The 27212-nt window shown below is 37.3% G+C and overlaps 1 protein-coding gene across 2 annotated transcripts in view; it reads right to left on the reverse strand.

Moving 5' to 3' along the window:
- CDH7 (cadherin 7) overlaps positions 1-27212 on the reverse strand; it is a 111618-nt gene that overhangs the window by 26801 nt on the left and 57605 nt on the right. For both annotated transcript variants that reach the window (XM_077777674.1, XM_077777675.1), the window contains 2 exons: positions 26817-27004; positions 10308-10561 (listed from right to left, as the gene is read on the reverse strand). In XM_077777674.1, the coding sequence (XP_077633800.1) occupies positions 10308-10561; positions 26817-27004 (442 nt within the window). The remainder of the gene's footprint in view (positions 1-10307; positions 10562-26816; positions 27005-27212) is intronic.

The raw sequence follows: 27212 nt of genomic DNA on the forward strand, positions 1-27212 counted from the left end.
CCTTCGCAACTTATACAGTCCCATGGCTTAAATAACTTCTGTATATCTACTCCCAAATTTACATAAAATCTCCTTGGTCCACTAGACATATACATTGAATTGCCTGTCTAATGTCACCTCATGGATAAACAAATGAACTGAAATGTAACATGTCCCAACTGATGTTATAACTCTTACAATCTCCCAAGCCCCATCTTCCCCTACTCTTTCTCTTCTGAGTAAATGACACCACTAGTCACTTGAATGCATAAACTAAAAATCTAGAATTGGTCAGTGACTTGTTTTTCTCGCTTGCTCTTGCATCCAGTTTCTTAGCAACTCCCAAGTACAAGCAGCCCAATGACTGTAGGCTGTAGCCTAGATTTTGCATTATTTTGCTCCTTATCAACATATTAGGAGAAAACCAACAAATTGCTCTCCTAGAATATGGTGAAGGGAGTCAGAGCAGATGTGGGGAAAGAACGAGCTGTTGGCTTGAGATGGAAGAACTTGGCAAGGACGCAGAGGACACAAAATTGTCCAGAACACTCCTGGAGGCGTTTATGCTTCTTAATCACAAGGACTTGGGATCACTGAGGCTTAAAGGGGTACCTTTTTTTTCCAACCAGTTGCTCTAGACATACAAAAACGCAAATTTATATATGAGGCATTCACTACTGTATAAAGTTGCCTGAGAAAAGTAACCTCTTAATCAAGAGAAGTGAAGCTTATATGGGCATATTTTACATGTGATCTTAGCCAAAAGGCCGCGAAATGATAAATGGGCATTTTTTTAAGTGAGAGGTGCCAGGTGTCTCTCAGCAGGGCTGACCTAGGAAAAGGAAGACTATAAAGAGTTCAGAGGAGCACTCTCTGCAGTTCTGAACCCACTGGCCTAGGCACTGAGATGTTCCATGGCCTGATTCAATTAGAGACTGAACAGAAAGGAAGAGGACTGGTTGTTTCTCTAACCACAAACTAAAGTGAATTTCAGGTCATCTTCTAGTGCCATTAGTGGTGTGTGGATTCACAAGGATCCCTCGAGTTTCTGCAAATTACTTCCTAAGAAAACATGGCTTCTTTTAATGTATGGTGGAGAAACCAATGAAAGAGATCACTTCTATAATCTGCCACAGTTAAAGCTTCTGGTCTATCCATTTATTAGGCAGACAGCTTGAAATCTCAATATCCAGCCTCAATCCTTTTCTTGAGAGTTGTTAAGTGCTCCAGATACCTGCAGCATCTTCAACTCAAACTCAGTAGATCTAAAAGCACATTGAGCAACCTTTCCCCAAAACCATCACTTCTTCAGAACATTCCCATTTTCAGAACAAGTTGAGTATTTAAAGCATAGTTTACATTCTTCTCTGAATCCTCAACTGTGAAGGATCATGTGTAACAAAGACTTCTATTTACATGTCTAATATTCATTCACCCTTAATTCTTACTAATAGAGCCTTGCTTTTGTTAGAGGCAGTCATGTGTTCAGCTGAACAACTACAATTGCTCATCTCCCATGCTGAATTGGTGCCGGTGTCCTTATATTAAAATTTTAGCAAATGAGATGAAGAAAGTTGAGTCGAGCATGACTGAAAAAGTCCTACAGTGATAGGATAGAGCCGCTAATTCAGCTGGCATTTGATTTCTGCCCCTTCCCCTCCATTTCACCTGGGACATGAACACAATGGAAGAGGTCCAAAAAATATCTTGTAAATATGAGGTGATGAGTGCTTGGCATGAGAAGCCAAGGCCCTGATGACATTATACTGCCAAATTGTCAGTCCTTGGGTGCATAGCTCCAGACTTCTCATTAGTAAGTCATTACCATTAAGCTTTGTTGCTGCTGGCCAAGCACAATTTCTAACTAGGGCAAGCAGTTACTATTATTGTGGTACTTCAGTAGTAGATACTAACATCTCACAGTTGGTTGTGGATGGAGCCAAGATTCAGAACCATGTCATCTGATCCATCTTTCCATTATATACCACATTAACTATAAATGAGCTTTTAGTCCCTGCCACTTATAACTCTATGATTCAGCTGCTTTTCACTTTTTCCCCAATGCTCTCTTATCTAAACCCCAAGCCAGTCAAACTGATGTTAACTGATTAATTAAAAGGCCATGTGTATCTCCATTTCTGATGTGTTTCCTCACATTGGCCCTCCTGTACTCCATGTTTCCTCCTTTACAATTATTTTAGTCCTATGATTCCTTGAAGACAGTCCTCTAGCATTAAAGCATCAAGCCTTTCCAATTACATAAAAAAGAGTTTATTTTTTCCCCACTCTGGGCCTCTCCAAGGCCCCGGATGTGGAGCAGGCACAGAGGGGTTGCCTTGGCTTCTGCTCTAACTCATCCCCATCTTCCCTGTCTTTGAACGCATGAGACTTAATTGCCATCCTGGAGAATTGCATTCCTGCCTCAGAGACCCTCAAGCCTCAGAGGTTTGGGGCTTTGCTTGTGGAGAAGAGCAAATGGTTCAGAAAATGTGGTTGATTTATTTGTGAGGAAAAGGAAGGCTCATGGGACCGGGTCCTGCCATAGATCATTCTGAAGAAAATGGGTAACGGTTTTAGAAAGAGAGCCAAGAACAGCATCGGAAAGCAGCAAGATTTAAGCCTAAAAGCTAACATCTTATTAATTTTTGTCAACCCGACAGTGTTCTTCATTTCAATCCATGCCTGCTCCCAGTATCAAGTTTCTGTTAAGTCACACCAGTTATAATTTTGGAAAATTCTTACAAAAATAATGTAGTATGATGTGATGGACTATGGGATCCCATGATTAGAAGTCAGGAGACCCTGGCATATTAGCACCAAACTTGATCTGACTACCTGTAGGAGTTTAGCCCGTCAGCCCAAATTTATTGAGTTGAAATAGAGATCTCCAAAATTTTGTAAGTGTCTGATCTTAGCAATTACCCTACATTATCACACAGAGTCATTGTGTATTTTTGTAACTGTAATTTTCCTAGGATCAGACAAAACATGAGGGCACTCAGTACAGGGAAATCAAGGGTGTTCCTATAGTATATTGCCAAAGGGGGAAAAAAAGAGAACAATTCATAGTCAAAGCAACATCTCTAAAGTTTAGTTCATTAAAGCCATTCTGTTTTAAAAATATAACGCACGCATATAATCCACAATTGGCCTTTCTTGGTTTGTATAAAGAATACAGGCTGTCACTAAAATTCTTTAATGTTTAATGTAGGGAACAGTTGGAGGACACATATTTGGATCTTCCTGTTCTTTAGATCTTACAACTTTTTTCAAAATTATTTTAAACTAAAAACAAAAAGCAAAGCAAAAACAATTTACAAATGATGCCTTTTTAAGAAACCCTGCAGTATTCAGGACCTCTGGACTTGGTGCTCACCACCGCAAACTACATGCAGGGAAATAAAGGACAAAATTTATTTTGTCCATGACCCTGCCACTGACCTCCAGTACTCATTTGGGCTTTCCATTCACTATTTATACTGTTTCTCTGGCTGCAAAATTAGGAAGTGTTACAAGATGATTTATCATTTCCAGATTTAACACTGGCTTTTTAAAGTAAGATTTTGTGTACAGTCTCTTTACAGATAGATAACAAGAGGGTTGGGACCACATCTTACTTGGCTGTATATGCTCAGTGTTCTGTACATCTGCAATAATATGAATTCCCTAATATGCGCCTGGTATTATCATTGCTGCTGTTGGATAAGCTATAGAGATCAACTGAATTGTTCTTCCCAAGTAGCATTCTTATTGCCCAACTACTGAGATGCATGTCAACGCTCACTAAAAGGCTGTGTGGGTGAGTGAGCTAGATTAACACAGATGTATCATTGCTACTCCCCAAATGGCAAAAGATAATGTGATAAATATACATGGACAAATCTGAACAACAGAAATAGCTGAGTCATTCAAGTTGAGATCTTAAGAAATGCACGTGTGGGTGTATGTGCGTGCCTGTGTGCGTGTGCGTGTGTGTGTGCGTGTGTGTGTGTGTGTGTACTGCTGTAAGGAGCATGCAGCTTCTGATACAGACCTTGCTAAAATCCCGGAGCCACATTTTCTGTGTGACCAGGAGGCAGATGTATTATAACACAGGAATGATAATGCTTGCCTTAAAGGACTTAAACAAGAACTTTTCTTCAAAATAAACTACTGAGTTCAGCACTTAGTGATGCTACCCTTTGCACTCTCACCCCCTGCTGATAATGGCAACTCAGTTCTTTGGAGATTTAAACCTTCCCAATCTCATGCAATCTTGATGGTACTCACCATCAAGATGCCCAGAACTTCCTGGGTAAGAGACAGGACCCACGTCCTAAGGCCAAAAAACTTTCCAAGAAACGTGAACCTTAAACAGAGGGCCACGAGAAAAGAAGAGGGTTGACACAGTTTCACCCCACTGCCCTCTCCTCAAAAGATGATCTCATTCTTGCTGCTCCTATTTCTAGAAAAACCTTACTCTTCTGTTTTCAGAGGACTGGCCATTCAGTGTTTCCTTTAATTCTGTGAACTATCCCTGATTATTTCAATAAATTCCTTTTCTTTTTTTCCCAGTTGTCTAGGGCCAATTTCTGTTATTGCAACTAAAAATGCTAACAGTACAGTTCAACATAAGTATAGCTCCTTAATCTTTCTATCTCATGTGTAGTTCCCTAAGACTCACATCAAAAAAAAAAATGATGGATTTAGTATTCTTCTATTCATCATACTTTTCAATAAGCATTTTAAATGTAAAAATAATATAAGGGCCAAATCGAGAGAAATGTAATCTCTAATAAATTCATTTTACCTGGAGTCTTCTGAAAGCTAACTCAGAAGACCTGTACTCCAAGCAGAGTTCTAATTCTAGAGCAATATAATAAAGAATGGAAAAAATTGATCACATACATTATTTCCTACTTAACACATTTTGAAAATTATCTCTGGATATTTAATACACTAGTATAATAAAAACACTTTTTTAAATCTTTATCATACCCGAACATACTTTTTAAAAATTTTTAGTGATAGTTTATTAAATTGGGCAGCCTTCTGAAATAGATTAAAGCTCCTATTTTCCTGGTGGAATTCATTTCTGCCACTTTTCACATGAACCACTATTTTTCCTCTATGTTACTGGCTAAGTTTCTTGCAAAATCAGATACTAACAAATAATTTAGATTAAAATAATATGTACAAATATATGCATGCATACAGCCACTTAAAAAAAAAAACGACACACTGAATTATTCAAACATCCCAAATGTGTTCATACTAGTCACACTACATAATGTAATATCCGATACTATTTTCTCATCTTTTATCTGAGAACATAAAATACCAGGAACGCCAAAAAAGCCTGCAGGTAAGTAATACTACCTTAGTATCCTTGAACATAAGTACAAATGTAGTTGTGTATTTAACTTGTTAGAAACTCTGAAAACAATCCTCATTAATTTTTATGACCCCCCCCACATCTGATCTTATTTATAATGATATAATGTTTCAATCCATTGGCTATTTTTAGCACAGGGACTTTGGGCTGTTTTGTGCTACCTATGGAGGTAATTCTGCTGATGTTATAAAACAGCACTAGACTCTTAGGATGTAACTAATAAAACATAAACAGACTTTGTATAAAGGTTTCTTGGTTTGTCCAAATCCTGCCCTCCCTCAAAGCCTTGCTTCTGCTATCATTCCTTCAAATGAAGTCTCTCATCCAGCGAGCTCGGAGTGACTACAATTTATCTCACGATTTGCTCTGTTACAGCTCTGACACTTTCCCCCATCATTTTAACTTTTATAGGATCTTATTTCTTCAGCCAGATTGGAAGTTCCTTGAGGTCAGAGGAAATGTTGTATTCATCTTTGTTTTTTCCCATCAGTATTCACCCCAGCACGGTGCACAAAGGAGGTTCCTAATAAATGCACGCTGATGCGCTGCTCAGGCCCCGAGTGCTGACATGAAGGATGAAGAGTGCTCCAGAATCTAGGCTGCTCTTACAGTGTCTCCCATCTCACTGATGAGAAACACAGAAGTTTCTAACATTCGGAAAAATGATCAAAATCAGCAGAACGTGACCTGTCCTTCCAAGTTCAATACATAAACCCTGATATTTGGCATTCAGGGACAAAATTTACATGAAATAGTAAGCACCTACAGAAAACATGAAGAGCCAGATATATGCTGGACCTCAGTTATCTACTTTTGCTTTCAAAAAGCTCTTCTTCTTCTTCATTTTTTTTTCTGGCTAAGTAATCTTAACTATCACCCAATTTCCGTTTTGGGCTTCTAGTTTCTATATGGGCAGAGGAAAACAAAGTGTACACGACATGATGGGGAAGATACCCTATCTGGATGCTAGGCAAGCTATAAGGAAGATATGATATTTCAAAATGGTGTTCTAGTCTGGCTAAGCACTGGGCTCTGAGTATGTTCAATTTTTCCATCTATTGCTACTATACTTCTAGATGGTCAAAATGCTTTCTCATGATGTAGATGCCCAGTCCTCTTTTAAAGAAGGGATGTATGCACAGAGAAGAGTTACTCATAGCTTTGGCTGATGCCAAAGGTAGGTAAAAATAAAAAGTGCTGAGCAAGGCAGAGATCATGTGAGAAGAGGCTCTCATTTCTGTCTTTTTAGAGAAAAGTGAATGTATTTCTTTCTAGAATTCTACTCTCGCCCTCCACATATTGGTACGTCTCCCTAATATAAATAGCATACGCTAGATTTTAGTATTGTGCTACAAAAAATGTCAATTAATTAAATACTAATGATCCAATTTCCATCCTGTTTTATAGTTCAAACACAATTGGCCTAATTTTAAGCAGTTACAATAAAACAAATACTACTTTTCCATTCCTCTAAGCACCACAACATTTCTAAAGGTGTGAGCACAAAGCTCACAATTCTATGACACTTCGGGTTCTAGCTTAATCTGGAAATTCACTTCCTAAGATCTCGGTAGACTGTGCCATCTATCCATCCAGTGGCATTTAATTGAAGGAGGGCTTACATTTTGATAGGTACTGGAGTGCCCAGTGCAAACACATGTTTGTGTATGTACTGGAACTTCTGTGAATACAGAATAAATGTCACTACAGATTGCCAATACAGTTGCTTGTAAAGCATGTCTCCTTTCATTGACTTATTGACCTTGAAATAAAAATGGAGGGAAACACCATAAACTATAATAACAGCAATGGATAATGTTAATACTTCCTCACACTTTAGTCATAATTTTCAGTTTAAAATCATTGGTTACTATCCCTTTATTACTTAATCTTCAAAAAACTTGGGATAAGGCAGAATAGGGTTTGCTTTTCCTTTTTACTGGGTATATGGGAACTTAGGAGGCTAAGTGGCATCCCCTAGGTAACTCAGCAAATAGCAGTGCTGAGAAGAGAACTAGTCTTCTAGAGAATGCACGATAGTACATGCCTATTATTAAACTAGAATATGATGGGAGGAGCCTGGACTCTTAAAGGTAGATATCACAAATGATTAGGAGAAGAGAAATATATGAAAGACAGATCCAGAAAAAAAAATCAGCTATGAATGATTGAGCTGACCTTATAAAAAACAGTGTAAAAATGTTTCAAAAATATAAGTAGTAAATATTAACTCAGGGGCACCGGGGTGGCTCAGTCAGTTTAGCATCTGACTTTGGCTCAGGTCATGATCTCACGGTTCATGAATTTGAAACCCGGGTCAGACTCAGTGCTGACAGTTTAGAGCCTGGATCCTGCTTTGGATTCTGTGTCTCCCTCTCTCTCTGCCCCTCCCTTGTTCACATTCTATCTCTCAAAAATAAACATTAACATTTAAAAAATAATATTAAGACATTAATTTTCCAAAAGACAAAATATGCACACATGACAACATTTTAGTCCACTTTGATCAAAGGCTGTCCTCTTTAGTTGTGAGATTTAGGTGTTCAAAAACTAATTTAATACAGTACTAACCTGAACTTTCAGGTCACCTTCATTAGCCTTAAGAAAAAGAAAATGAGGTAAAAATAAATTCCTGGCCAGCCTCTTTCATTGATGAAAGCCACAGAGATCGGTACCTCCAATATCAACAGAGTTCACCTTCTGACCCTTTCTACCACTGCGCTTCTGGGAGTAGACCTGGAGTCACTTCATCTCTACCTCAAGTCACTACCCACCTGTCCTCTTATTTTCTCCCCAATTTATTATATAATACTGCATTTTTTCAAATAAAGTACTATAAAAAGCAAAATATTTATGTGGAGAGACTTTAACAGGATGCTACACAAGGAACTGGGTAAAGGAAAAATAAGAAACAAAATAAAAATGCAATGCAATGTATCAACTTTTCTTACCTCCTCTCACTCAAGTATGGAATCATGATATATATGTGTCTCTTTTCTTATATTTCCAACATCATGAAAGTATTCTCTTTCTTCCCATTAAATGATTTAAGCAGAAGTCTGACTATTCTGAGTAGCTGATCTATGCCTACAGGCATGCTGTGTCTGTTCATAAGGGAAGGACACTTACATGTGTCACTAACAGATGTGATACTATAACAAAACCCCAATTCAAGTGTGTGCAAGTCAACAAGATTTGGTGGATGGAGCTGAGCTTAAGTTAGGAAAATGTTCGGGCAACGAAGGCTGGACTATTATAGGGAGAAGGGGAAGGATTGTTCTATCTGGTACATTCATGACTTCTGAATGTTCTATTGCATAAAAGAGTATATTCCTAGAGATAGTTTGTGATCACTGTGTTAAAAATAATGCAGCCATCCATATAGCCCGAATTTATTGTATAGAGAGGGAGATGCCGAGTATGACTTCAATTTTGAACAATTATTTTAAACAATTTCTTCACTAGACTATGATATTAATATCAGACAAAAGAGGAGAGTGGTAATTATATTACATATGTTCTATATAGATAGATATTATATATATAATCCCATATGTCCCTAAATAAGCTTATAATTTCAGGGAGGTAAAAGACTGTAAGCTTTTCATAACTAAGAATCATTGTCTTCATTATAAATTAATTATATATATGGTGATTATATGTATACCTAAATAAGCTTATTATTTTAGGGAGGTAAAATATTATTAGCTTTTCTTAACTAAGAATCATTGTCTAAATTATGGGTATTTTTCATGACAGTTTGTAGTCAATGTCTGGACTTAGCTCAGAAGTTAGCTCAAAAGCTCTTAGCATTGTCAGACAGCAGTTAAATCTAAAAGGCTGTGGTTAACTTATTAGCTGAATACAAAATACTCACTGATTTTTGTACTTTATACTTTTATCTTTTTGTAATCAAAATCCAAAAGGTCACACCGAAAATTTTTACTAGTGAACTCAAGCTAAGACATGTAATACAAAGAAATTGCAAATATATTCTTTGTAAGATTCACCTAAAAAGACATAATGTATCATATGCATATACATACTAACACATGCATACATAAAAACATACACAGGGATCACAGGTTGCAAATTATATGTAAAAAGTGTGAACCTGGATACTGTGATATTTTGAAGTGTTTACCTATCATCATTTTGTTAGTTGAAAAGAGATAAGTTGCTTAGAACCATGTGTCTGGTCTTGATACAGGACTATTGATAAAACACTTTAAAATAGTCCTTAGATGGAGATAGTTATATTTTTTGTAAGTGAAAATACTAAACAAATATATGGTAACCAAATAGGTCACAATGAGAAAGTGATCTATTTAAAAGTTAATTCCTAATTTAAATTGTTTATAAAATGAGTCTTCTAATATATGCATATAGCCTGTAACTAGGACACACATCACTTCATCTTTGAACACAGGTTGTTTTGAAAGAGCTCAGGATAATTGGTTAACTAGGAACATCAGCTATGGCTTGTGGATAATAATGGATGCCTAAAAATATTGCTATGTAATAATGGACTTGGATAATCAGGTGAAATATTTTGAAGTTAGTAAAATGTTGCTCTGATCCTGTTTCACTTCTGCTGCTGTGGCTCAATGCATATACAAAATGAGGGGCGCCTGGGTGGCTCTCAGTCGGTTGAGCGTCCGACTTCAGCTCAAGTCATGATCTCTCAGTCTGTGGTTCAAGTCCCGTGTTGGGCTCTGTACTGACAGCTCAGAGTCTGAAGCCTGTTTCGGATTCTGTGTCTCCCTCTTTCTCTGCCCCTCCCCCGCCCGCTCGCTCGCTCTGTCTCTCAAAATAAAGACTTAAAAAAATTAAATACATATACAAAATTGGTCTTCATTTGCCATGAACCCAAAACATCATAACGTAGAGCCACAAGTTGTGAATAAAGCACATTCTTGTACAACTGCAGAAAAGGAGAGCAATGAGCTTTTACCTCACAGGGCTGTTGGAAGAATCCGGGTCATGAGCCGTGACAGTGCCAATGATATTCCCAACTTGGGTAGCCTCCGACACCTCCATGGGGTACAAGGGTGAGGAAAACACGGGGGGCTCATCCACATCTTCCACAATTATTTTCACCGTGGTCGTGTCGCTGAATGGACCCAAGCTTAGGAAGCGAGGGTCAGCATCTTTGTTTGCAGCTTCTATCCGGAGTGTGTAACTTGTTTTGGCTTCAAAATCCAGGTCCTGTGAAGAAAGTTATTAGGAAAATCAAATTACCAATTAAATAGTCAGCTAAGCAGAGCCTTTTCATTTATGAATGTCAAGAAACACAGAAAGGACTCAGCCACGAAAATGCACCATCAGCATTCACAAAAAATAAATAATATTGCCAATCAGAATCCTTGCTGTTTTTCTGGCTCAGAGACAATGGTAAGTGCTTTTGAGCTAACTTAATCCACTCTACTGCTGAGCAGTGCATGGGCAAATGCAAATCTTTAGAATATTATTTGAAAGACAACTGATAAGATTGAAAAATCTTTCCAACAGGGATATCAATATAATATTCTTCAACCATGTAATTTAACTGCACTATCCAAGGGTGCACATTAAAAAGAAAGAAAAATACAAGTTTCTACTGAAATTCTTATTTAAAAGGTCATCTTTATTGATTTCACGGACTCCATTACAATCCTGAGCTTTTATGGGTGCTCCAAAGGGGGGTGCACAGGATTGGTGGTACGCGGAGTTTGTGCCCTCTAAACACACGGCCAGTTCTCAATGAAATGCCCATTGTTTCTTTCTCTACAATTCCTCTACCGGCACACACTGTGCCTCTTTGCTTGATGGCTGACAGTTATATTTCAGAATCTCAATTCTATAACTTTCCTAAAGGATTAACATGCTAACACATTACTCAAAAATAGTGACCCAAGTGAAACCATTTGGTAGCTTTAAAAAGTTGTAAGGGCAATTAAATGCTGTCCTAGGAAAGCACCATCTGTGGGAAAAAAAAAGAATTATACACACAACATGCTGAAGTTGTTTGTGACAATAAAATGTTTCTCTTTCTTCAAGGGATAAAAAGCCTCAGATTTTAATGACTTTCAGTCTCAATCTCACCACTGAAAAGCGGTCTCCAAATATCCCTTATGTTCAATGAGATAAAACAAAAATAATTGTTTAAAATAGTAAAGAAATAGTATGAAATATAATGCATGATATAATTGTCATTTTTACTTAATGGTTATATCACAAAAGTGTATTAGGAAAAATGGGTGGAAACATGTTAAAAATTATAATCCAACCTCATCGATCATGTACATGGGCACATGTGTTACATACATGTAGGTATGCATATATTTCAATTGATCCCCAAAGGTCCCAATGTAGTCATATAAATATAAAATAGGATATGTACATATACACACACACTGAAAGTATATATATATATGTGTGTGTGTGTGTATGATGTATAGAATATATATATACTATACACAGATAGACATAATACACATATACACATTAACCCACATACATACTAAATATACAAATATTGATGTATATTTGCAGATATATATTATATAAAGAGATGCCATGGCTCATCTCTGGTTAATACTGTGAAAAAATATAAATCAATACTCAAAATAGGTTTACAATATCTAGATAAAGGAGCACTTACTGAAATGTTTACTGGCTTCACATCTGTCTCATCCAATAGACTGTAAGCTCCAGACTGTTTTGTTAATTACTAGCATTCCAAATGCCTATTATGAATTCAGTACATAGAAGGGGCCCAATAAATTCTTGTCGAATTAGAAAAAAACTAGACCACAGATATCCAGGACACAGAGCCTTAAAACTGAACTATACTTTTGCCCTAGAGAATCCTGATCGCCAAAGTAGGGGATGGGGGAAAAGAACAATTAGGTCTATTGATATTCTTTAACACACACACACACACACACACACACACACACACACACACACACACACACACACACCCTTCTTAGAACTGCTACAGGAAAATGCAGTTTTAATTCTTTCTGAAGTTTCATATGAAAATTCAGGGGCACATGATAGTGCTCTAAACAACTCATTTGCAAATTCAGTGATATTTTTATGAGGCTTTTTTTGTCTATTACCTAAAAATATTTCTGGCTCAATAGTTCTCAACCAAATGTGAAAATCAGAACTACCTAGGGGAATTTTCTGACACATGAGTGGCCCCTTCAATGATGATTTTGATTCAGCAGATCCCCGATGAAGCACAAGAATATGTATTTTTAAAAGGCTCACTGGGTAATTGTGATGCAAACCCTCTTGTAAGAAGCCTGACCTTTGCATTAACATGGTCCTGTGCCCACACATATAATCCACTATTTAATTTGGGTATTGCTGAAAATAAAAAAAATAATTTACCTAAAGGCACTTACTTAGAGGCAGTAAACATACTGACAAACAGCTTAGATATTAACCTGTTTACTTTGTCCTTCTATTACTTACAAAACTGACAAATGATGAGAGGAATCTTATTTTTTATATGTATGATTGAATGTGTTTTAGACATCCTGTTTACCATCTCCTTTTATATCAGTTCAAACCTACAACTTTAAGATACTCATTCAGGTTTATCAGAAGGGATAACAAGTATTTCTGTATTCAAGTAAAAGTGTGATATATGAAACAATAATTTAGTGTCTACCCCGCAAATGAATGCAATTATTTTATAGCAAAATTTTTATTATCTGTCTAAAAGGCAACAACATGAGGTATAGACATCTGGATGCCACTGAGTCATAATGAAACACAGTATCACACATGATGATTGGTGCCTAAGAGCTATTATGAAAATAGGGCAATAAAAGAATTCATATGAAAGGCTATGAATCAAAATTACAGACAAAAGAAATTGCTATACAAAATGATTTTCAGAGCAAATCAGAATAAGCCAGACAACTAGTTTTCAAAGGGGGGGTGCAGTGTCACAGAATAGTAAAACACACTGAAGAAAAAGCTTTTGGAACCAAATTTTAATTCCTGTTTCTTTTTCTTACTGATTTCTATAGAAGCAATATAGTCCATAACTATTAGATTTAATGAACAGGATTTTACTTGAGGAAAAAAAATGTTAAAGTAACAGCTAAGGAAAGGCAAAGTTAAAGGAAGGAGATAAAGGTAATGTCTCAACAGATTATATTCAATATTAGAAGCTACATATCACTGCAGACTATATATAATTGGAATGAAACCAAACACTGTTCATGCTGTAGCCCAGGATAGCAAGCAAGATGTCGGATTAATAAGAACCTGGATTCAAATGGGAGTCTGTTCACCCAAACCAATGATGCCATAGAGACATTTCTGGGACCTGAAGAGGCTGTTCTTACATCTGTCAAGTGACATGTATGTCAGAGACACTGAAAGAGAGAAGCAGCTTATTTGGTATTTTTATTTCCTAGACTATAAAATAGGGCTGTTTATTTTTTTTTGCCATCAGAAATGACAAACTTCAGGATTTAAAAAAAATGCAGAGAACAAATCGATGGTTAGCAGGGGTGTGGGGTGGGTGGGGTGGTGAACAGGTGAAGGGGATAAAGAGGGCACTTATCTTGACAAGCACTGAGTAATGTATGGGACTGTTCAATAAGTCGATTGTACACCTGAAACTAATATAACACTGTATGTTAACTCTACTGGAAGGAAAATTTAAAAAAGTTAATTAAAAACTAAGCATTATAACTGAGGCAGGGGTGAACAACCTTTTTCTGTAAGGAAATACTACTAAATAATTAGGTTTTGCAGGGTATACATTCTCTGCCACCTGCAAATGAATTAGTGTGGCTGTGAGCCAATAATGCTTCATTTGCAGGTAATGAAATTTAAATTTGATATGACTTTCACATATCACACAACATCCATCTCCCTTCCCTATTTCTCAATCATTTAAATTTTTTTTTAATGTTTTATTTATTTCTAGGAGAGAGAGAGAGAGAGAGACAGCGTGAGCAGGGGAGGGTCAGAGAGAGAGGGAGTCACAGACTGAAACAGGCTCCAGGCTCTGAGCTGGCAGTCAGCACAGAGCCCAACACGGGGCTCGAACCCACGAACTGCGAGATCATGACCTAAGCGAAAGTTGGACGCTTAACCGACTAAGCCGTCGTGGTGCCCCTCTCAATTATTTTAAAAACACAAAACCATCTGGGGCTCTTGTGCTGTACAATAACAGACATGCAGTTGTGTCTCAACCCCTGATCTAAGGAGCCCAATAAGCTTATATTTCCAGACTAGATGCTCCCCCTTCTTTCTCCCATCCTTTTAACTACAATTAAAATGAACTATTCACTTACTAAACAGCACACTTTGTCTTCCAGTTCATATCACCTTCTGGCCTTTCTTTCACATATAATTTTGTCTTCCATTTCTCCTACTGAAGTCGCAAGGATACTATCACCTTCTTTATGAGTGTTCCCATAAACCCCTTACCTAACAAATAATAAACCTTACTTATATTTAAAGCTACCCACAAACAAGAAATTTTATAAACATTTTTAACGTGCATTTATAAAGAAGCAAGGCAGGTATTAATTGATATGAAAACCAATTAGCAGAGAATTCCAGTGAAAGTCAAAAGTTACATGTACAGAGGAGGAGACATATTATGTAAATTCTAGGCCATGTCCACCCACCACCTATTCCCTTCCTGCTATTGGAATTGGTTCAAAGACCAATTAGGGCTTCATACTGTATGGCATTATCACATTTAGGCACCTGCCTACCTCTCCAACGTCATAGGTTTGCTGTAAAGTACTCCTTACTTTAAAATACCTAGAACACTGCCTGACACCAAGTAATCACTGTATAATATTAACTTAGTTATTATTATTCTTAGATTATAAGCAAAAGAAAGTTAAGACCATACCTTCCTCTTCTGTTTCCCCCATGACACCAACATCTTCAGTAAAATCAATTTATAATATGATGGTTTGAATTTTAAAAAGTATATCATGAAGAGAGGGGTCTCAATAGTTCCCCCTGCCATTTTTGGCATTTTTAATGGTAAAACCTAAGTTAAAACATAATCTAGAATTCACTTAATATAATCACAGCACAACATTTTTCTTTCTCCATATAGCTTGGCTACGGGTCTATGGCCAAAGGTGCTCTCATGAAGCTCAAGGGCCTCCTTTCGACTCTTGTTCAAAATTTTGGGCAATGCTGGAGGTGACATTTAAGAATTGATCCAAATTAAACTCTTCTTTAAAAAAAAAAAGTACTTGAGAGAGAATGAGTACATGCACACACGAATGAATGCAGAGGGGAGGGGCAGAGAGAGAAGAAGAGAGAATCCCAACCAGGCTCCATGCTGACACAGGGCTTCATGATCTCATGACATCTCGTGTTTCATGAGATCATGACCTGAGACGAAATCAAGAGTGGGTCACGTTACTGACTGAACCACCAAGGCACCCCCTCCCCAAGTTAATCTTGTCTTTTGGAGATTGTTCATTCTGCTCTTCTAAACATGGGATGGTACCTACCATGAGAGCTGATTAGAGTGTGTGTGTATGTGTGTCGAGCAACACACATATGCCTGTCGATATATTCAGTGTCTTGTGTTTAATGTCGATTTTGTACAAAAGCGCTAAGATTACAATTTCCATTTCTTTCTCTGGAGATTCCAGCTGTCTTTTAGATCAAAGCATATTCTGTTACATTCAATATCCTCTCTACTTGCTGATCAAACCAATATATTTTTTCTCCCTTAAGTAAATGGGCTTCAATGAGGCCATACCTATGGAAAAATAACCCTCAATCACAATTTTCCCTTTACAATTATTTCAAATAAATACTGTCCAAACCCTTAAAAGAGATCCACAACTTTGAAAAAGGTTTCTCAGCAGGAATAAACTTAAATACCATTTAAATACAATGATAAGAGTTCTAAAATTACTCTCCCAAGTACTTTCAAAAGCAAAACACACCTTTTTTATGTGCAACTGCATTATTGCCTTTATTTTCGCCCTTTCTTGGGTTGTGCACAAGGAGGTCTTTATGTTTCCCCCATTTGCCTAAATTTAGATACGCTTCTTTCTGACTTTGGCCCCTGACAGCACTTTTCTTAGAGCAGTTACTTCAGAAAGTGTGTGTTGTAAGCCCATTCTCTGCCCCTTTGAGAAGTAAATTAGGGGGAAAAAAAATCTTGCCATTTTTACAGCCCAGGAATGTCTTCCTTAAGAAATGGGAGCCATCTCTTTGAAAGGTCATCGTCAAGGACGACAGAGCCTCTAGCTGCTGGCTGCTGTCAATGGTAGGAGCCAACCTTCAGTCTGAGCCTGGCTCCAAGTTGTAAAACTACTTGCAGTAGTTTTAAAGGTACATAAAGGTACAAGAAAGGTACTTGAAAGGTCATAAAAGTACAAGAAAATCTACTTTTCTTTTGGGTAAAGCCAATCAGGACAGACGAATGCCTTTATCCCTCCTTCCCATAGATAATAGCTTCTAACTCGCTAGTCCTGTCTCACCTGACTTGAGTTTATTATTTTTTTTTTAGAGAGAGAGGGAAAATAAGTGTGCCTGTGAGTGGGAGAGGGGCAGAGGGAGGGAGAGAATCTCAAGCAGGCTCCATGCTCAGCATGAGGCTCAATCTCAAGACTGTGAGACCATGACCTGAGCCAAAGTCAAGAGTCGGATGCTCAACTGAGCCATCCAGGTGCCCTCATCTGACTTAAATTTAGACTGAATTCTGGTCTCCTTCTCTTATTGCAATATCCTTGAGGTCGCTCTTAAGCTGCTAAAATTTGTCCAATGCAATGTTTTCCTGACAGGTACAAGTGATTTTAGCATCTTCAGATGCTTTTATTTGCCTTGAAAACTTTGGTGAATCATAAAACCTATGTTCAGATTTGGACAATAAGCTATTTCTTATAGATTTAAGAGAAGGGAAAGACAGGTTTCAAACTGTTATATGATTCTATATTTGGATGCATTATGTTGATACATTAAAAAATATTTAAGAACAACCAAATAATCTGAAAACTAGCAAAATAAGTATAAGCAAATTTAGAAGAAGCAAAAAAAAAAAGATTATGAGATACCTCCATGTCCAGTTTTTGTTTCTAGGAGAGTCATTATCTTAACTTTAAAAAAAAAATACTTTAACGCAGCTCTTTATTAGGTATTAGATACAAATATTCACATTTTGAAAATATACTATTATCACGACACAGAAATTTTTGGTACTCTATAGGTAAACTGGAATCCCACCAAAGATCTTATGTATAATTGAAGAAATGTGTAAGCCTGAAACATTAAGTTAGGTCAACATATTAGGAAGAAAGTAAGGATATACATATCAGGAATAGCTATTTCCATTATCTAGCCACACAAGTGTCCTCTGACTTCTATGAGTAATTAAATTAACATCTCTTAATCTGGATGAGAAAAACAAAGAAATAATTCAACCAAGCATCATAACACAGCTCCATTTTTCTAATTTCAAAAAAATCTGAGACCATCAACTACATGCACATACATTTCAGATTTGTAGTTGAACTTATCCGCAGAGGTAGAACTCTAAGCTGTTCAATGTAGTCCCCATTAACAATACACATTTATGGAGCACCTTGATGGCTCAGTAGGTTGAGCATCTGACTCTTCATTTTGGCTCAGGTCATGATCCCAGGGTCGTGGGATCAAGTCCCATGTCTGGCTCTGCTCTAAGTGTAGAACCTGCTTGAGATTCTCTCTCTCTCTCTCTCTCTCTCTCTCTTTCTCTGTTTCTCTCCCTCTCTCTTTGCCTCTTCCCTGCACTCATGCCCTCTTTAAAAAATAATTTATAAAAAGATAAAAGAAATTAAAATACAACATACATTTCTATAGCCTTACCATACACAAGTTATCATTCTAAGTGTTTTACAATATTAACTTATTAGCTGCTCACATTCATTGATTCTCACAAGATAATATAGCTCTTAACGGATCTTTTTTGACAAATCTGGAACTTAGTCAAGGACAGACTGAGTTTCTTGCTCATAATCACACAGGGTGGCTCCAGTGTCTGTGTTCCCACAGACTACGAAACAAAATCAGAATGAATTGGAAGTATAAACCAGATCATCTAAAACAAACAAAGTAGTAGTAGTTAATCTAGGATGATGACCAAAGGAAGAAAGTGGGATAAATCCTATAAAACTGATGTTGGAAACAAGCAGTCCATACTAGGGGTTAGGTGAGGAGAGAGAAAGAGAGAGAGAGAGAGAGAGAGAGAGAGAGAGAGAGAGAGAGAGAGAAACTGAGGGCTGTGATCACCAAACTCTACACTGCCATCATACATTATTTCAACTTGAGCACAGAATGCCTAAATCAGGAATTACCCAGATTCTTATCCATCCCTAGTTAATCAGTGTCTTGCTTTCTCTTTTATGTTGTTGTCTGGATTAGCTTTTCCACTCACAGAAATGCTCTATGTTGACATATGTGTTAATTTTCTACTACTGCAGTAACAAACCACCACAAATCTACTGGCTTAAAGAAACATCAATGGGGGCACCTGGGTGGCTTAGTTGGTTGAGCTTCCAACTTCGGCTCAGGTCATGATCTCATGGTTCATGGGTTCAAGCCCCGTGTTGGGCTCTGTGTTGATAGCTAGCTCAGAGCCTGGAGCCCGTCTTTGGATTCTATGTCTCCCCTTCTCTCTGACTCTCCCCTGCTCACACAGTCTCTCTCTCTCTCTCTCAAAAATATAAAACATTAAAAAAATTAATGTATTGTTTTACCGCCTTGCAGTGCAGAAGTCTAATCAAGTTATGTTGAACAGGGTGTGTTCCTTCTCAAGGCTTCAGGGGGAGAAGCTGCAGCTTTTGAAAACCACACGTATTCTTGGCTCACAGCGCCTTCTTCCATTTTTAAAACACCACTTCTTCCTCTGGTTGTTACCACATCTCTTTTCTGACTGACTTGTCCTGCATCACTCATACAAGGGCCTTGTGATTACACTGAGCCCAATGAGATAATCCAAGATAATCTCCCTATCCTGAGTTCCTTACCATAATCCCATCTGTAAAGTTCCTTTGTAATGTAAAGTAAACTATTCCCAAGTTCCAGATATTAGGACATAGAGCTCTCTGGGAAGAGAAAACAGAAAATAAACCTTGCAAATGACTATATTCCTGCCCAGCATCTAAAACCTGGTTTACACAACAGTCCAGGTCGAGGTCTCTATTTCTCTGCATGTGTGGCTGACTATACCCAGGGACTTCCTAGGGAAGGGTCTCACACATTTTCAGGCAAGTTGACCCAGATTATGACCCAAAGGCAGTTTAGCTTGTGTTTTCTTGGGAGCTTTTATCAAACAGTGGCAAATACTGATTTATTTTGATCCATACAATTACTTTGTGAGTAAGGCTGGCACAGGAGAGAAGACGAAGTAGATGTCGGCTGACCTCAGATTCTTACTTTCGCCATGCCATCTATGTGCATCTTGAAGATTTTTTAGTTTAGTTTCTCCAGAGCCCATCAAAATCTTTCTTCTACTTTCTCCACATCCACAATACGTTATAGCTCCTTTCTGTGTGTGTGCGTTGTGTGTTTTCTCCCCCTCACTTCTCAAATCTGGGCTGGCCTGTGTTGCTTTGATGAATATAATGTAGCAGCAGCGATGAGCCAGTTCTAGATATCGGCTTTACAAGTCTCTACAGCTTCTGTTCTTGCCATTCTTGGAATAAACTCAGGTTAGCTATTGTGTGATGTGAGACACATTTCCAGCCCTGTCCCCCTTGCTGTCCCACCAAACTGACCAGGAGCTCCCCACTTAGAAGAGCCTACCGAAGACCAGCAGAAAAATCACTCTGCTAGGCACCCCCAAGGTGCTCACCCACAAAGTCATGACCTGAAGAAATACTGTTGTTCAAAGTAGTCGATTTGGGGGGTGTTTTGTTAAGTTGCAACAGATAGCTGACACAGTTGTGGAGAGACACAGAATAAAAGTTGGTGGCTTCAGTATGTGACATTTGATGGCAGCACAGCCAGTGAAAATGAGCCTTGAAATGACCCAATGAAATAGTGGGATGGGGTCACGTCTACACATGTGTTGTCTTTGAGTTCCAGGCACTTGACTCTTCTAATCATTTCCTGATCGGTTACATTTATCACCTAAAATAGATTCCAGGATCCATCAATTCCCTCCTCTATTGATAATATATGCAATTACTTTCTGTCTGTGTGTGTATGTGTATTTTAATATTTTTTAAAGGTTTATTTAATTTTGAGAGAGAGCTCAAGAAGGGGAGGGCCAGAGAGAGAGGAAGACAGAGGATCTGAAGCAGGCTCTGTGCTGACAGCAAGAGCCAGATGCAGGTATCGGACTTACAAACTGTAAGGTCATGACCTCAGCTGAAGCTGGACTCTCAACCAGCTGAGCCACCTAGGCACCCCTGTATGTGTGTATGTGTGTGTGTATATATGTGTATATATATATGTATATATAAAATTTGCTTTATGACCAGTTATTTTTAAACTCTCTTAAAATACCTTAGTCCTGAAAGAATAAAACAATTTCCTTCCTTTGGATCCTTCTCTGCCCTTCTAACTTAAATTTTTCAGTTTCACCAAGTAGTGTCTAAAGCATTCTTTTGCTCACTTTATTTATTTAACTAAGCTCTATGCCCAATGTGGGGCTTGAACTCACAACCCTGAGATCAGCCAGGCACTCCTTTCCCTTACTTTACATACATGCTAAATTTAGGGAGTTCCAGTGTCCCTTTAATTTTAATTGTCATGCATATGGTAATACTCCCAGACTTAAGTTTGTACTCTAAGCCTCTGCCTTAGCTGCAAATCCTTATTTGTGACCTCCTAGGCATTATTACCCACATATCACAGGCACTTCATATGTATTCCCAACTATATTAATCATTTGCATACCCCCACCCGAAAGTAATGACACACTTACCCAATTACTCATACTACAAACATTAGTTTTGTCCTTAAATTCTCTCTCCAGTTTTCTTATATAATCACTAAATCCTTTTTTTAAAAATCTTTTTTTATTGTTTTATTTCTGAGAGACAGAGAGAGCGTGAGAAGGGGTGGGGGTGGTCAGAGAGAGGGAGACACAGAATCTGAAACAGGCTCCAGCTCTGAGCTGACTGTCAGCACAGAGCCCGACACGGGGCTCGAACCCACGAACCGCGAGATCATGACCTGAGCCGAAGTCAGATGCTTAACCGACTGAGCCACCCAGGTGCCCCTCACTAAATCCTTTCTTATCTGTTTCTTAAATATCTTTTTTAGGAGCCTACTCAATGAAATTAATTTAGGAAACAATACACCATGGAAAAAATGACAGAAGTAAAAGAAAAAAGTGTACATTATTTGTGACTTGTTTGTACTAAACAAAAATAATAGTGATGGCCTCACTGAAATATGTCTTTGACGTACATATATTCCAAGAATATTGCTCTGATAACTGCCAAAAATCAAAGCAAACAGAAAATACTCCTAAGCAAACATGGCCTTTGCCTCTTTGATCAAGACTATCATGTGTTCACGGGGCACCTGGGTGGCTTAGTCGGTTGAGCGTCCGACTTTCGCTTAGGTCATGATCTCGCGGTTCGTGGGTTCGAGCCCCGCATCGGGCTCTGTGCTGACTGCCAGCTCAGAGCCTGGAGCCTGTTTCAGTCTGTGACTTCCTCTCTCTCTGACCCTCCCCTGCTCACGCTGTCTCTGTCTCTCTCTCCTAGAAATAAATAAAAATATTAAAAAAAAAAAAAAAGACTATCATGTGTTCACATTTACATTACTATCAACTTCCTTCAAAGAGTGTCAACTTCTTATTCCCTTTTAAAGACCTCAAATTCATCTATAATCTTGGCTATTCAAACACAGGTTAAATTTATGCTTTAATAAGCAGATAGCTTATACGTATGCACACTTGAGCATGATTAAAATGACGTAAGGATCTACTTAAATATACACAGTAACAATGGGTTGAATAAATTGGAAAATATAATCTGAAATTCAGAAGTCAACTAAAGTACAGTTACTGTATTAATCTTATCACAGCCTTTAAAATAATCCCAAATTTATGCCCTTTCATGGTCAAATGAAGAGAAACATCTTTGTTCCATTTTAAGACATGGGCCTCCAAAACAAGAGGATTAACTGAATAAAATCCTTGACAGAAAAATGTAATAATAAGAAAAAGAAGAATTTTGAATGTTGTCAGTTTGACATTCCTCCACCACACATCAACGGCATTTTATGAAATGCTGAAATACATACTTGACTCTGGAATTAGCCCCTCATCATTGCAAGTGGTACACAATGGATGCATTCCAATAACAACACAGTAAACCCCAGAGCTCACAAACCCTTGTGGCAGAGTTGAAGGTTCAAGGGAAACTGCATATTTGAACTCTTTCTCCCCAATACTCCCCCGTGTCAATACTTCTACAGTAATGTTCTATCATTTGATGGCTTTGGCTTCATTCTGAATTTTTTAAGGTATGAATATAAGGAGGTTATGAAGATAGTACAGAATTGGCCAGAAGAAGCGTAACTATGCTATTTGACAGTGACAATGAGAGTCACCAAACACCATCTGCACGGCAGAGGCGAATGTGTACTTAGCCTTCACAGGAAATGCATCTTCAAAAATGCTTGTTTTTTACTGCAACATAACTCTATAGTAATGAATTTTATAAACGTAAAATTGCACAGTTAATCCCTTCTGAGGTCTTGTATTGAACAATGAAGTACATTAGAGAAAGGACTGACATATCTCAAAGGAAAAGGAGAAAACCCAAGTTCCCCCACTGCAAATTATGATACGAAAATGCAAGCAGAAAAAATTCTAGGTGGGAGGGAAAAAGCAGTTTTCACTCACATGGAGTAATATTTATGTTTACACTTTGTGAATTTTGAAGTTATAAAGGTTATCATTAAATCATTCATAAGTGGCCAAAGAATGAGCTCATACTGTGTTTTAACGGTGAAACACTGTATTTCTGTCATACTTTTTAAACAATATTTAAACTATCTAATCATGTTTATTTCATGTATAGAGGGGATATTTAAATTATGGAAAAATAATTCTGTGGCAATACCTATAAAACCTGTAGCCTTGTGGATTCTGCCTATTTGGTCCTATTTATAAACATTTTTTTTTACACAGGACACTAGCAATAATAGAACTTAATCTTTCACAGTTCTGTACATATTTCTCTCTTTCTAACATATCATCTTAAAAAAGACTGTCTTCCTATTCTTCACTCTCTGCTCTTATGTTCACTCTGCAAAATGTAACATATGTAAATGATTCAAAATATGACAACAATTTGCTCAAACTGGAATAAATCCCATTATAATCATGACAGTGCATTGTTTATGAAAAAGCAAACAACTGAAGCTTTATTATACTACAGAGTAGAGAGAAAATAAGTTCAGGTGATTATCAAGCATGGCTGGCAGGTACAAAATAACCTAATTCCAAGGGAAATGACTCTCTAAATGTGGACACTGGGGCTCTGTTCTCCAAATGTGAAATAATATTTAGAGGTGTTCTCCAAATGTGAAATAATATTTAGAGGTGTTCACAATCACCAGAACAAATACATATATCAACATCCTAGCAGCACCTGGTTATAAATGTTTTTCTATAGTTAGGAGAGACTAAAAAACCTATCATAAAAAGAGTCATTTTTATGCATTCCCCATAGCATTCTACTGTTTATCTAAATGAAAATTTTAAAATAGTCTAAGAACAACGGAAGAATGCTTCATTTGTCTTTCAGAATTTCCTGGTTTTAATAAGAATGCACTTGTGACTCAGATTCAAAAATCCATCCTGGATTCACTATCCTCCAGTAGAGAAAGAATACTAAATTTATGGGACTTATATAGGTTTCTGCTGACTCTACTCACTGTGAGGGACTTCTGGAAGCAGTTTACCTGGAATGAAATACAGACCCCAATTTCACTGAAACTGCGATAAGTAAAACTGAAAATCAAAATCCTGTCCTTGAGGGTCATAGACAGTTCCTAGTTCTGACAGAGAGAATCAGAAAATCTTTTTTTTAAGTTTATTTATTTACTGAGATGGGAGGGGCAGAGAGCGGGGGTGGGGGATGGGGTGAGGTACGGGGGATTTCAGCTCAGGTTATGATCTCACAGTTTGTGGGTTCAAGCCCCACATGGAGCTCTGTGTCGACAGTGTGGAGCCTGCTTGGGATTCTCTCTCTCCCTCTCTCTCTGCACCTCCCCCACTTGCATGTGCCCGCTCTCTCTCAAAATAAATACACTTTAAAGAAAAAAAAGACGGAGGGTTTTAGGGACAGTAGACAAGGTATGGATATTCCATATACATGTTTTCATCAGCAGAAGCCGGTCCTGGATTGAAGATTAAAATCCATCCAATAGTTTTCATGACCTGTAGCAAAGCTGATTTTTAATGGACTACTGTAGTTCTCATTATTGAAAGTTCTTATTAATTCTAAAAATCCTTCAATGAATTCCTTTGGAATGTCAAAGTATATAACCTCATTAATGATTATTTTACTGCTTCCTGACAATTTGTTGTATCACTCTCTTATTCTATTCCTATAAGGTAGATTGTTTTCAATCTAGTTAGACTAATAAAGTGTTTTTAACAGTAATTTAAGCAAAAGATGGATTCGAGAAGCTAGAAACAGGTTGTGAGCTCAGAAGCTATTAAAATTGTTTTAGATTGAGTAATGATAACCCAACTTTAGGATAGTGCCAAAGAGAATAGAAAAAAATAAATAAACATACAGCCGAGAGCTAATACGGCTCAAGGAGAAAGAAGGGAAGTTAGAAATGACTTCAAAGCTTTAAATTTAAAAAAGAAAAAAAAAAGTATGCTATGTGACTATGACCAGAATTAACAGTTCCCTAAAACTTTAAAAAAATTTAAGAAATTGAAGATACTTTTATTACTGAAACAAATATCAAATATATATATTTGTATTTAAGTTTTTCAATGATAAATTTAAGTTTTTCAATAATAAAAAGTTATACTCTTTATAATATACGAAATGCATGTGCTCAACAAAAATAATTTCAATATGTATTTAAAAATTCTTCTATGTGAACAGAATGATTTCAGATGAATTATTTCATCTGAATCTTTGAAATATCTGAGCAGCACTGTACCTTACTACATTCCTTTTATTTTAGACAACAAAACATTTTACCAACAGTCAGTCTGTCCTAGTTATTAAAACTTTTTTTACACAGATTGTCACCAGCTGAGCTAAAACAGCAGCTGTCCACTGGAAATAATTGCAGAAATGTTTTTCCCATTGGCCTGAAAGCAAACATGTTTTCCTAGAACAACTAAAATATAACTTTCTTTATTGACATGTGTTAATTACTGAGGAGTGTTAATTACAGAGTTATACACCTGGATTGTCAGACTGGCATAAAATCCCATTATTTAGGGGTAGGGATTTTCACATTTTAATTTTCAGTATTTCAAATAGTTGAGAAAATGAGACTATATTTTGCAATAACTCCTTTTTCCTGTTTTTTTTTTTTCTTAATTTAACACTTATCAAAGACCATATCCCTAGAGAGCAGAGAGAGTAAACAGTTCATTTTCTCCCAAATCTAATCAGTGTTGGGAGCTAATTTAAATATACTATGACAAACAGTCTTTAGTCTGGATTATAGTGATTTTCTATTTCCTTTGCACTTATACTTAAGGGATTATGATAGGCTTCACCACTGTGCATGTTTGTATGCATTCCTCAAGCACTTTCATTAGTATAAACTTTAAAAAGGACTAATTGATAATGTAGCAAGTCTTCAACATATGCTATTTCCAGGTTTGCACTTTTTTCTCATAGATGGAGTGTCTGGCTAGTTTGATACCAAAGACTTCTGGTTGAGTTTAGGGTTTCATTACTGGAATAGTCAACAAGAAACATACGCACCTCTCCATTAGGTCATCTCAAACAGTGCATTTGTGGGGCTCCTGGGTGGCCCAGTTGGATAAGCCTCAAACTTCAGTTCAGATCATGGTCTCATGGATTGTGAGTTCAAGCCTGGAATCAGGCTCCGTGCTGAGAGCTCGGAGGCTGGAGCCTGTTTTAGACTCTGTGTCTCCCTCTCTCTCTCCGGCCCCCACCCCCTCCCTGGCTTGTGTTGTGCTCTCTCTCTCAAAATAGTAAATAAACAAAATAAACAAAATAAATAAAAATAAACAAAACAAACAAAAAATAAACAACAACAAAAAAAAGTACATTTGCCAGTGGGCCTTATGGTCACAGAACTATAGGAAGTCTATTCTCTTACTTAGGAAATAGACTTGTGAGGGCATGATTACAAATGCCATTCGTGATTCTCTATGATTCTGACACCTAAAAATAAACACATAGTTTTCTTCCTAAAGTTAACATAACAACAGTTCTATACGGCCATTCATTTGTCTAATACGTTCTTCCATCAAAGCATAGAAAATAAAAAATAAAGGAAATATTACCTTCTGTATAGTGATGATTCCTTCCTGTGTATCTTTGTCAACAGAAATCTTGAAAATCCCTAATCCGTCACCATCCACAATTTTGTATTCCATTTCAGCATTAGCTCCTATATCTGCATCAGCTGCTTTGATTCTGGCCACCACAGAGGCCACTGGCAATGATTCAGGGACGTTATACTGGTAAGACCCTGTGAAATTCAAATCCAGAATGAAACAAGCTTTATACAGAAGCTAACCAATAAAAACTATTTTGCTCTTTTACATCATCTTTGAGTAATTTGTGTTTATAGATTAATAAAGAAGATACTAAGGCAATAGGAGATAAATGACAAGTTTCATATAGACTCAAAAAAGGAAATCTCATGGTGATGATTAGAAAATCAGTGTATGACAGCA

The sequence above is a fragment of the Crocuta crocuta genome, unplaced genomic scaffold (assembly GCF_008692635.1).
Source record: "Crocuta crocuta isolate KB4526 unplaced genomic scaffold, BGI_CrCroc_1.0 scaffold36, whole genome shotgun sequence".
NCBI classification, from domain to species: domain Eukaryota; kingdom Metazoa; phylum Chordata; class Mammalia; order Carnivora; family Hyaenidae; genus Crocuta; species Crocuta crocuta.